The sequence below is a fragment of the Megalopta genalis genome, chromosome 13, assembly GCF_051020955.1.
Source record: "Megalopta genalis isolate 19385.01 chromosome 13, iyMegGena1_principal, whole genome shotgun sequence".
NCBI classification, from domain to species: Eukaryota; Metazoa; Arthropoda; class Insecta; order Hymenoptera; family Halictidae; genus Megalopta; species Megalopta genalis.
The window spans coordinates 12,070,094-12,084,184 of record NC_135025.1 but is presented as its reverse complement, the minus strand read 5'-3'; the positions used below and the strand labels follow the sequence as shown (position 1 = coordinate 12,084,184).

General features: G+C 34.2%; 1 protein-coding gene across 2 annotated transcripts in view; it reads right to left on the bottom strand.

Annotated features, from left to right (window-relative positions):
• The window catches only part of LOC117224888 (neprilysin-1), a 323,108-nt gene that overhangs the window by 287,941 nt on the left and 21,076 nt on the right, over window positions 1-14,091 (bottom strand). For both annotated transcript variants that reach the window (XM_033478087.2, XM_033478088.2), the window contains exon 3: window positions 11,662-11,862. In XM_033478087.2, coding sequence (XP_033333978.1) covers window positions 11,662-11,862 — 201 coding nt within the window. The remainder of the gene's footprint in view (window positions 1-11,661; window positions 11,863-14,091) is intronic.

The window sequence follows — 14,091 nt, the reverse complement described above, 5'->3', positions numbered from 1 at the left end:
AAATAATAATAATAATATGGTAAAATAAAGGATTAATTACGAGTTCGTATATCTGAGGTGGAGCAATCACCCAATATAATTAATTGAAACTTTATGTAATAGATGGAAGGACCACTGAATTTTCTTTCGACGAACTTTCAAATTCGCAAACATGCAGTACCGAATGTATAACCTGATAATAAATGAAAGAAAGAAATAAAGAAACTAAATGACGGGATGGTTCGGGCGGTTAGAATTCGCCGGAGGAGTATTTTTCTTGGGTGGGATGCTTGGTTTGCCAACAAGATGGTTGCGAACGATGGAGGATCGAGCCCGACGACGGAGGAAACGTTTCTGGCAGCCCGAGGCACACACGCCTCAGCAACGGCAAATATTTCCGAGCAAGATTTTTCGCGTTTTTCATCCCTTCTCGCATGGCCGCGCTCAAAGCGTTCTCGAGCTGCCTGATATGCAGACGAGATCAAGATGCTCCACACATTCGTTTGATAGGGATAACTTATGCAAGGAATTCCGCGAGTTGTTAATCCTGCGAGAGGAACAACGTAAATCGTGGAATTCTCTATCCAGTGGATGAAAACTCGCGATTCTGAATCCGATGTGTATGTTCGTAACTTATGAACCGACTGTATGTGTTCATTAGGATAAGTACGAGAAGGTTTTCTCATTTCGGTAAAAGTTCGTAGGAAGTCTTGAACGATCATTGACTTATATGAATTACAATGAAAAAAATAGTCTTAAAGTCTCGCAGAACTATCACTAATGGCACATTTGTTCGGGACAAAATAACAAAATAAGCTAAACGACCTATCCTAATTCTACAATTCCTGCCAAAAAGTTTCCGATTATATACAGTGGCCCATAAAAGTGTTCGCTTAACTTTTGAAACGCAATAATTTTTTCAAAACTGGACTAAGGGACTTGAATTTTTTTTAGATGATGGAGGGACTAGTATACTAGACGATGAACAAAATGCCATTTTTAAATTTTGCTATCACTTGGAATGACAAGCAAAATAAAGGAACTCTCGTTTTTTAACTTTTTATCTGAGCCTATAACGTAGATTTAAAAAATGCCTTTCGTACATCTCGGTAACTTAATATGCATGCTGAAAATTTTGTCGAAAGTCAGTTGACGTTGTTATGAGTTGTATCAAATTAAAGATGACAAAAATCGCAATTGAAGATCGCAAAAAACTGGAAGAAATCTGCAGTTTCTTCAGCATGCATATAAGTTACCGAGATCTACGAGAGGCACTTATTTAAATTTTTGTTATAGGCTCAGATAAAAAAGTGAAGAAAGAGAGTTTCTTATCTAGTCACCTAAAAAAGATTCAAGTCACTTAGTCCAGTTTCGAAAAAGTTATTGCGTTTTAAAAGGTGTACGAACACTTTTGTGGCCTACTGTGCATTTATACAAAATTTACAAAGGAAAAGGTAAGACGAATGGAAAACGTAGACGGGATCTAAATCAGTAAATATTAAATAACGCAATTTTTCATTTATTATCAAAAAGAAGTCACAGAAATTTTCGATCAGTACAAATGTCCGAAAAAAGTTTCCGATCATGGTTCAAATAAAGCAAGCGTGAACGGTGAAAATGTGAACAAACGCTTTTACCGCCGAGGCAATTAAAAGTAAAGAGTAATCGAACTTCTCAAGCAAGGTAATAGTCAAAGAAGAGTCGCAGAAATTATAGAATGTAGTCAGAGTACGATAAGTGACATAAAAAAGAAGTATATTGAAACAGGCAGTGTGTCTAACCGTAAGAAAAGTGGTCGTCTTCGTGCAACAAGTAGAAAAGACGATAGAAAATTGCGTGCAATTGTTAAAAATATGAGGCGAGCAACGTCAAATCAAATAAATAAACAGTGGACCTCGAGCGCCTGTGACCATACTGTAAGAAATCGATTGAATGAAATGGACTTCTCATTTCGGAAGGCAAAAACAAAACCTTTACTCACAATGGAACGCAAGAAGAAAGGCTTAAAGTGGTGTAAGGAACACGTAAATTGGATTGTGGGGAGAACTGGTATAAAGTAATATTTAGTGACGAGACACATGTTTGCCTTGGAGCAGAGGATGACGAAGGAAAATTTATTTGGCAGAGATCTAACGAAAAATTTAATGAAGATTGCATGAATTATAAACAAAAATATCCGAAATCTTATAATGATATGGAGTTGTATGACGAAAATGGGAGTGGGAAAACTATGTATTGTGTACTAGAACGTGAACGCAGAGAATTATTAATATTTTAGAAGATATTAATATTTATAGATATATTAATATTTTAGAAGATTTCTTAATTCCAAGCATACAGGAATGGTTAGGAGATTTTTCAGATTTCTTTTTCCGCGATGACAACGCTCTAGCTGTAATTGCAGCAAATTAGTAAGAGACTATTTATAATGAAATCATATTAAAACATTGAAGTGATCTGCGAACAGTTCCTATTTGAACGCAATCGAGAACATGTGAGTAAAATTAAAAAAATTGATTCACGAGACAAAACCAAAAACTAAAGAAGTTCGACATTCCATAAAATTGTCGTGGAAAGAAATTTCACCTAGGAATTGTGAAAATTTAGTAAGGTCAATGGCCCAACGTTTTAAAAGTGTCACACGAGCATGTGGTAATGTAAGAAAATATTAATACCACAATGATCGGAAACTTTTTTCCAACATTTGTACTGATCGGAAATATTTTTCCACATATGTTTTTTCTGTGGTTTCTTTTTGATAATAAATGAATGATTGTGTTATGTTGTACTTTAGATCTCGCCCACGTTTCTTATTCGTCTTACCTGCATATAAGAACATTTCATAATTTCAAAAAGCGAATATTCTTTGTAAATCGTATATTAGTCTATATGAAACATTTTGCCAGAAGTTGTAGTTTGAAACACTCGAAAGATCAGTTCATTTACTAGAAGAATGTACAGTGTAATCAAGTTTCGCCTACGTATGCTTGTTTAATTCTTAAATTTAGATTTTAAGTTTAAATTGAAAAAGTGCATTTTTCCCAATTGGTCGCATTGAATGGGACAGGCATATTCACGAATAAAACACTGTAACAAAATTAAGTAATCTTGCCATTAATCTTTTTTCATTCTAGTCGCTTTCAATGCTTGGTAGGTTCAGTGTTATATTGTCTAATAATGAAATTAATATACGATACAGTAGAATAAAATACAAAGAATGATGATAGTAGATATCGCATACTATCTCTAAAGCGAGCATGCAAAATTTGAAGCCTCTGGATCATACAAGAAGAAAGTTTTAAAAATGACGTAAAATTGACTAAAATCCTAGAAAGGAAAATTAGTATTTCTTCTGAAGAAACACTATAAAATATGAAATTAACATTTTCTTTTATGCATCTCCTTTAACTTTTTTTCTGTTCCCCTTTTTCTCGTTATTTGTACTCGCGCGACTGCTATATAAAACCTCTCCATTTGTTATTAAATATATAAATATATAAATTATTAAATACATAAATATATAAATAATATATATAATATAAGAAATAAAATATAAATATATATAAATAATGATATATAAATATAAGAAATAAAAATAATATATAAATATAAGAAATAATGATATAATAAATATATATAGTATAATAATATATAAATACATAAATGAATAAATTAATTAATTAACTGATTAATTTCTACCAAGATTGTACTTGGACCAAGATCGGAGATTTCATGGAGAATTTGAGAAAATCGTGTTAGACTCGATCTCCACCGTTTACTTCCGTGTCCTCTCTCTCTCGCTCTCTCTCTCTCTCTCTCTCTCTCTCTCTCTCTCTCTCTCTCTCTCTCCCTCTCTCTAGAGGATCTCGCAGATGGGACGGTTCCGTGGCTCGGTCGGAATCGCGAATTTCGTCGGTCAGCCTGCAGATTCAGGCCACGGGCCGCTGTGAATGGGTCGGGACGATTTGTAGGCTGTCCGTCCGGGCGCCACGGTGTAACAGGTTTTGTCCGCACGAGCTAGACCGTGAGAGTTTATGTCCTTTGCCGGCTGCGTTACCCTCAAGCGTTATATCACGCGCTCTCGCGCCCGCAACGCTGCACGTCGCTAACCAAAATGGTATGTAGGAATTCTCGTCGAGAGTCTGGAGCACTGTTAGGCTACCCGAAGTGCCCTTGAACCTATCGACGATTCTCTATGCGAGTCGTGTCCGTCTGCATCTCGCAGGATTTTTCTACTTTTTCCATTTAATTCTGTATGGATCGCGGGTTTTTCAACAAAAATTGTGAATTGTCTGTCTGTGAATAAATTTGTACTCGAATAAGTTCGCGAATCCAACTTTGTTCGAATAACAAATGTATCGGGTAAATTGTTCGGATCATATTTTACGCGAATAATAAATACACCGAATGAATTTTTCGAATCAAATTTTACTCGAATAAAAACTATATCGAATAAATTCTTCGTATCAAATTTTACGCGATTAATTAATTGTATCGAATACACATTTTTCGAATTACGTTTACTCTAGAAATAAATATAACGAATAAAATTTTCGAAACAAAATTTATTTGACTAATGTTACGAATAAATTCTTCGAATAATAAATATATCGAATAAAATTGTATTCGAATAATAAACATATCGAATAAAATTGTATTGGAATAATAAATATATCGAATAAAATTGTATTCGAATAATAAATATATCGAATAAAATTGTATTCGAATAATAAATATATCGAATAAAATTGTATTCGAATAATAAATATATCGAATAAAATTGTATTCGAATAATAAATATATCGAATAAAATTGTATTCGAATAATAAATATATCGAATAAAATTGTATTCGAATAATAAACATATCGAATAAAATTGTATTGGAATAATAAATATATCGAATAAAATTGTATTCGAATAATAAATATATCGAATAAAATTGTATTCGAATAATAAATATATCGAATAAAATTGTATTCGAATAATAAACATATCGAATAAAATTGTATTGGAATAATAAATATATCGAATAAAATTGTATTCGAATAATAAATATATCGAATAAAATTGTATTCGAATAATAAATATATCGAATAAAATTGTATTCGAATAATAAATATATCGAATAAAATTGTATTCGAATAATAAACATATCGAGTAAAATTGTATTCGAATAATAAACATATCGAATAAAATTGTATTTGAATAATAAACATATCGAATAAAATTGTATTCGAATAATAAACATATCGAATAAAATTGTATTCGAATAATAAACATATCGAGTAAAATTGTATTCGAATAATAAACATATCGAATAAAATTGTATTCGAATAATAAATATATCGAATAAAATTATATTCGAATATATATCGAATAAAATTGTATTCGAATAATGAATATATCGAATAAAATCGTATTCGAATAATAAATATATATAATGAATACTTCAAATCAAATTTGATTCTAATAATAAATACATCGAATAAACTCGAATAAAATTGTCCTCGAATATTATACAAATATATCGAATAGACTCATTCGAACGATAAACAGTATATTGAATAAATTCAAATAAAACCATCCTCGAGCAATAAATATATCGAAAAAATCCTTGGAATTTTGCAGGAACAATCTTCCGAATAAATTCGTCGAATAAACTCTGACTCGTTGTTCGTACAAAATATTGCCAACTCTGCCGAACGGTAAACTTCGGCAACCAGATGATCATCCCACATCGTTTCGTCTTGATTTCCCGGAATTCTTCGAAGCATTTCGACAGAACGCGCGACCCTAATAATTGCGCCGAGTTTCATATCGTCAGCACGGCGAAAAAACGAACAGCTAGAAGAACAGCCACTGTTCCGTCTGAAAGGCTCGTTAATGACTTGTTTCTCTGGATATGCTTGTCGGGCGATGCATCCGTTCTGGAAGCTGCCGGCGGACGGTTCAATCAGCGATGCAATCGATGTCGACTCTGCCCGGGAGGTACGCGATCGGTGATTTTAATAACGCGAGCTCTCGATAATAAGCCTTGTACGCCGGGCAAAGCTTCCGCCGGAGGATTCGCGGAACGAAATGCGGGGGCGGTTTTAATCTGCAGACGCGTCGAGCGAATCCGGTGAAACTCATCCGAGCGGCTACGATCGATCGATCGATCGTTCGAACGATCAGAAACTGGATCGATTCGTGGGCGATCGGCGAGCGAGGCGAGCCTCGTCCAAGGATCTTTAACTGAATTATCAGTTGCCTAATGTTTATCGGGAAGCCGTAGCAGCATCGCTGACAGCTGATACCAATTACACGCCATTACGAGAGAAAACAAACGCGAATCGACACGGTCTCGCGCTCGATTGAAGGTTCCGGGGCGAAGGACAAGGTGAATCCTTCGCCGAGGGTTGAAAACAGGTATGATGCAATTTAACGTTGCTGAACACACGTAACATTCGAGCAAGAGTTGGGCAAAATGTCATTCGATTGACGATTCACGATTATAACCCGTTAGCTTGTTGTATATTGTTAATAATTAATATGTTAATAATAATTATGACAAACACTTCGCCGAGGGTTGAAAACAGGTATGATGCAATTTAACGTTGCCGAACACACGTAACATTCGAGCAAGAGTTGGGCAAAATGCCATCCGATTGACGATTAACGATTATAATCCATTAACTTGTTATATATTGTTAATAATTAATATGTTATTATAATAATAATTATGACAAACACTTCGCCGAGGGGTGAAAACAGGTATGATGCAATTTAACGTTGCTGAACACACGTAACATTCGAGCAAGAGTTGGGCAAAATGCCATCCGATTGACGATTAACGATTATAACCCGTTAACTTGTTATATATTGTTAATAATTAATATGTTAATAATAATTATGACACACACTTCGCCGAGGGTTGAAAACAGGTATGATGCAATTTAACGTTGCTGAACACACGTAACATTCGAGCAAGAGTTGGACAAAATGATTATAACCCGTCAGCTTGTTATAGATTGTTAATAATTAATATGCTAACAATAATTATGACACGTTAGTTATTGTTAGACTGCGGATTTTTAGGCTTAATAAAAATTCTCTGCATCAATCGCAAGAAATAGAAGCTAAATAGAACGTTCTTTCTTTCGTTAATAATTCTAACAGATCAACGATAATTCAATGACATTTCAAAATTCTTTCAATATTTTTACCAATTCAATATTTTCACTATTTTTACTAACTCCAAATTTGCTGCTACTTAATATCGCCATAAATGAATCGATTTAAAATCGATTGAAAATTTTGTGCAAGCTGAAAATTACGAGATTAAAATGGGAACAAAAGTTAAGGAATAAAACTGTTATTTGATAGAAACATTGAGAAAACAATATTTTTCCAAGCATAGTAATGATGCATCGTTGTTCGATTGTGTGCGTTTCACTTCTTTGTTTTAGATAACGAAGGATCGACCCGTCGAAATCGCCGAATAAACAAAGTGAAATTAATGGGATAAAATTGGATAGAATTTGAAAATAGAAAATGCGGAACCGGTCGTTTCTACCTACACGGTGGATTTAGTGTTAATTGGCTCCGTTCTCGTCGAGTGTGCTTCTCCGTTTCTCGAAACAATGCGCCGTGAATTTTGTACGGTCACGGAACGTTCGATTCTTTTTTTTAAATGGCGCAGGTGACAGACCAGGCTATTTTTATGAATAAACTGTGACTTTTACGATTCCGTACCGATGGAGTTTATTTCGAACGTAGTAAATCTAAGCGACATCTATTCTCCGACCCTTTTCATTTTGCTTCATGCACCACGAGAGACTACGATCTACTGAATTCATAAAAACGTTAGCTAAAACACAGACCCGTAAAAAAACTCGCAGGATATTATGTAAAACTCAGATACCTTCGATAGCAAAATTAAAGCATCGCTAATTTTTCGCCGAAAAATTCTCAACCTTCGAACAGCTTTAACCCTAGAAAGATAATCATATGACAACGTACGTAAAAGATAACCATACGCTTCAGAGGCGCATGCTATTCTAAGGCGTCAATTTTATACTAACAATGGATATTTATTTAAGTTAATCTAGTCATTTTAAAGGTTTGGCATTATTGTAAAAATAAAATGCATTTATATTATATTTTTTTATATTTTAAGTAATTTTAAACTTAAATCACTAGACCTCTATGAAAAATTAACAAAAATCTAATCTAAATTAACAAAACCGTTGAAAGCTATCATATAATTATGACTTTTATCTTGAATCGAAGCTTGAAATCTCTAGTTTACAACGGTGCGTTCTAATTTTTAATATCACGCGTCCCCATGACTCCAGCATCCTAAATACCGAAAAGGTGCAGAGTCCAATACCCTCTATGGACAAATTTATCATTTGGAGTGAAAAAATCGTAACGACTTAATTCGGTCCTCGAATTAAAGGCGAAAGTCCGAATTTTACGATGTTGTAAATCGTATGCTCGGAACAAATTTTGGCAAGTTCACAGAGGGCGTTAATCTTTGCACTATTTAGGTATCGTGAACGTATCCTCAGATTTAAGATGCTACAGTCATGGAGATGCATCATATTGAAAATTAGAACATGGTACCGTAAAGTAGAGATTTCAGGCTTTGATTTTTGTTTAAAAGATCATAATTTTATGATAGTTTCGCACGGAGCTACAGCGGTTCGAATATCGACGGTTTCTCGGCCAAAATTGACCGACGCTTCAATTTTGCTGTTGAGCGTAAATTCTGTCTCCGCCGAGAGCAGAACCGCGACGAAAAACGAAATGGAAACAAGGCTAATTCCTGTCAAAGTGAATCGTCATCGGAGGATCCTCGGCCCAGCGACAAGGGGACTAAACCGAAAGCAAAACTGCCGGGGGCGATTAAAGAAAGCTTCGCCCATCAGCGAATTAATGACACGCCGCGGATAGGACGCCGTAAAACCACGCAACGGCGCTCGAGATCACGATCCCCTCGTTCTAATAAGATCTCCGATAGCAATGGATCCGGCTCCTTACAAAAGGAACGTCGATAAAAGCAACAATATCCGCGCGATCGGGAACTGTACACGGCAGTGAGCCCATCCGTCGGTTTACGGTTCCACTTTTATTTTTACGACGCAGCCAAGATCGCCCGATCCTATCCAACATCCGTGGAAAATACGGTTCGGAATTTCGGTTTACCATTCGTCCGCGATTTTATTCCGCGCCGATCCGCCCGATCGGCCGACCTTCTTGCGAGCGTTTCCGCTCCATGGACGATTCTCCGTTCGACGCTTTCCGGTCTCGGAACGGCGCGCATTCGAGGGACTTCTAATGACCCCTTCTCGTCTTAAGGGGAAGCATTCGACCACCAGCGATCTTCCAGATCAAATCTTGAAGGCGAGTCGATTTTATAAATATCCATTTTGGTGGCATTTCTTAACGCTGATTCGACTTACGCGCAAATTATTTTTCCAATTAATTTGTTTCATGATAAGAAAATTTCTCTTTGTAACGAATTCCAGTATCAAAATTCTTGTTATAAATAATTTTGTTTTATAATAAGAAAATTTCTTTTTCTATCGAATTCCTGTAATATATCAAAATTTTTGTTATAAATAATTTTATTTCGTAATCAGAAAATTTGTCTTTGTATCAAATTCCAGTAATATATCAAAATTCTTGTTATAAATAATCTTGTTTCATAATAAGAAAATTTCGTTTTGTATCAAATTCCAGTAATATATCAAAATTTTTGTTATAAATAATTTTGTTTTGTAATAAGAAAATTTCTTTTTGTATCGAATTACAGTAATATATCAAAATTTTGTTTCATAATAACAAAATTTCTTTTTGTACCGAATTTCAATAATATATCAAAATTCTTGTTATAAATAATCTTGTTTCATAATAAGAAAATTTCTTTTTCTATCGAATTCCAATAATATATCAAAATTTTTGTTATAAATAATTTTGTTTCATAATAAGAAAATTTCTTTTTTTATCGAATTCCAGTAATATATCAAAATTCTCTTTCATAATAACAAAATTTCTTTTTGTATCGAATTCCAGTAATATATCAAAATTCTTGTTATAAATAATCTTGTTTCATAATAAGAAAATTTCTTTTTGTATCGAATTCCAGTAATATATCAAAATTTTTGTTATAAATAATTTTGTTTCATAATAACAAAATTTCTTTTTGTACCGAATTTCAATAATATATCAAAATTCTTGTTATAAATAATCTTGTTTCATAATAAGAAAATTTCTTTTTGTAACGAATTCCAGTAATATATCAAAATTCTTGTTATAAATAATTTTGTTTCGTAATAAGAAAATTTCTTATTGTATCGAATTCCAGTAATATATCAAATTTCTTGTTATAAATAATTTTGTTTCATAATAACAAAATTTCTTTTTGTACCGAATTTTTGTTATAAATTGAATTGAATTTCGAATATTTTTTAAAAGTATTTAATATACATTTTAGACTTCGTGATATTATAGCTGGTGCCGAGACGAATTCAACGACCTGCTATACTGTGATCTTAAATCATCTAACAACGCTAAAATAATTTTTGAACACGATAAACGGGTTTCCAGCCCACTGTACACTGGTGCGAACGTTACCCGACTGCTTAATTCCGGCGAGGTGCTAAAGGAAGCCACGGAACCGCGATGAAAACCGCAGCTGCTTCTTGTTCATTCCGAGAAGAGAATATAGTAGGATTCTCGATTATCCGAACCGACGGTATTTGAATTCTTTGTTGTCCAAGTACAGCTGCACTTGTAAGTAGATCGATCCAAGGCCATCTACCATTCTCAACATGTTAAAATCATTGGAGAAAGAATGAAGTGTGCTTTTGTTCCATGTAACTTTTTATTTTGACTATTCTTGTTATTTTGTCTACGGTTTTTATTTTATATAAAGTCTTTATTTTCTATAAATTTTTTATTTTGTGCAAAGTCTTTGTTATCTAATAAATTTTTTATTTCGCATGATGTATATATTTTCCATATAAAATTTTTATTTGCTATATAATTTTTATTTTGCATGAAGTTTTTATTTTATATAAACCCTTTATTTCGTATAAACACTTTATTTTTCATAAAGTTTTATTTTGAGAAAAGGTTTTATTCTCCAATAAATTCTTCATTGCGTATAAAGTTTATATTTTCTATGTAAACTTTTTATTTTCTATACAATTTTTATTTTTTACCTATAATTTCTATTTTGCACGAAGTTTTTATTTTATATAAACCCTTTATTTTCTATAAACTCTTTATTTTTTATAGAGTTTTATTTTGCATAAATTCTCCAATAAATGCTTGATTTCGTACAAAGTTTATATTTTCTATATAAACTCTACTTTCCTTGCAATTTTTATTTTATCCATAGCTTTTATTTTATATAAAGTCTTTATTTTAATATGAATTCGTTGTTTCCTATAAACTGTTCATTTTCTAGATAGTTTTAAATTTTATTTTAATAAATTTTAGTTTCTATAGATTTTCTTATTTATGTCACTTCCACAGAGAAGTTACAATCATTCTGCTCAAATTGGAGATCTCGTGTTTTCTTTCGAGTATTGCCAGGAGAAGCCCAGATATTCAAATATTCATCAGCCAGTGCGCGAATGTGTTGAACGAATGAAGGGACGTGGAAAGAAATGATGATTTCTGGCACTCACCAGGGACGAACATTCACGCGGCTGCTCCCCCTCCGGCAGCGTGGTGATGAGGAAGAGCACCGGACTGGTGACGAGCAAACTGGTGACCAGCAGCATCGCGAAGGTGAGCAGAGCCTTGTGCACCGCTTTGCTTCTTCGCAACCAGTAACACGGAACACAGCATATCCAGGTGCCCTGATGTGCCACCCTCTCAACTTGCACCTGAGGAACACCGTGCAATCATTAATCCTTCGCGATCGACACCTTTCTATGGCGACGCTGCCAACTAGTCGGAGCAAGTTTCTATTTAAGTCCAAGAGCAAATGCCAGATCGTCCCCAGTCATCAATCACTTTTTACCCCTTTTTAACCTTTCTCCACCCTTCCTACCATTTGCCACTATTTTCTACAATTTTCCACCATTTTCTACCATTTTCCACCATTTTCACCGTTCTCCACCAGTTTCCATTATTTTCTACCATTTGCCCCCATTTCTAACATTTTTGCCAATTTTCCAACATATTCCTCCATTTTCCACCATTTTCCACTATTATTCACTATTTTCTAACATTTTTTTACATTTTACCATTTTGTTAATTGCACCGTCCTCTACTCTAATTTTAATTTCTCACCCATCCCTCGTGTGACATAATGGCCCCTAAAATTTTTGCTGGGTGAACGTGCTTCCGAGATCTCAAGGTGACCTTGTCTTTTTTTAACGGACCTGAATATTTTCTTTATGTAAATCGATTGTGCATTTCAAGGTCAATCCATTAGCCTATTAGACAAGGAGTAAAATCCTCTCTTTTAATTTTTCTATCAGTTCGAATGACGAAAATAAAAAGCTCGTGTTTCTCAATATTTTTTACCTGAGCCAATAACAAAAATTAAAAAAAAACGCGTATTGTAGAACTCGATTAATTATACGAATATTCGAAATTACATTGAAATCGGTTCACACATAATCAAGCCACAGTAAATGTGCCACAGTGATGTAAAAGAAACCAATTTTTTCATGGAAATCCGTAGAAGTTCACGATTTTTACGACCTTTAACATTTCGTGTTGGAATGGCGTACTATACGCGTCTCCGTCTCGTATTGCTCAGGACCAAGAAAATAAATAAATAATGATACTAGTTAGGATATAATTGCATTGTGCATTTTGCATCGTGTCGAACAGAATTGATAACAGAGATTTTTTACACACCGATAATCTCGTAAATTACTGTTTTAAAAGGATTCGTCAGAAGTGTCCATCGATAAATTTCCAGCGCGAGAGGTTAACACAATTGTTTGCAACTCGTAACAACGTTAATGCACTAATTAACGATTAACACGCTCACGAAGCCCATCACTTTTACGTTATCGATGTCGTGAACGCTCGTCACTTTTACAGAAATTGTATTCGCCCATCTTTAAATCTGATTGGTTCCTTGAAAATACATCTAATCCCTTCTTAAGTCACCACGTGTTTCGCGGATAGAGGCGATTTTATTTATTATACGCGATATGCTATCGATCGACAGCTAAAAAGCAATACCAGTTAGGAGTTCGTCCTGTTGCAAACTAGCCGCGTGGAATTTCGCAAATGTCACGAGCGTATAAAAGTAAAGGTTGCAAAAGTGATGGGTTTCGTTTTTAGTTAACTTTCAAAATTAAAATGCCTTTAACACTTGATTTACGGTGATTCTAGGTGCAAAAATAAGTCGAGAAAGAGGAATAACATTCTTTTTATTTAAGGCTCCGTTTTCGAGAAAACCGAGTTGAAAGATGCGTCAAATTCGCATAGCTTGTAATACGACGAGAAGTAGAATTGGTATATCATGACTAGACGCGCCAGTTAATTCCTATTCAATAGTACTACTTTTTCAACCTAATTTTTCTCGAAAACGGAGTCTTAAATAAAAAAATGTTATTCCTCTTTCTCGACTTATTTTTGCATGTAGAATCACCCCCTTGCCGATTGTACCACGATTTTCCGAACACCCTATATATATATACAGGGTTCCTCGGATCATTTGAAGCAACTTCTTCCTTTACAAAAATGTTCTCCGAGGCACCGTTAACGAGTTATTAACGAAAAACAATGACCAATAAGAATCGAGTACGGCTGACGCGAGGCGGCCCAGCCAAACAGCGCACGCAGCCCAGTTCCGCTCATTGGCTCGGTCGCCTCGCGCCAGCCGAGCTCGCCTCTCATTGGTCACTGTTTTTCGTTAATAACTCGTTAACGGCGCCTCGGAGAAAATTTTTGTAAAGGAAAAAGTTGCTTCAAATGACCTGAGGAACTCGCCACTTTCGGATTGCCAGACATTTTTGGGACACCCTGTATATATATTATTATTATTATTATTATTATTATATGTAATAATATTATAATAATAATACATATAATAATATAATAATAATAATATCTATATAATATATAATATATCGTAATTTAATTACTAA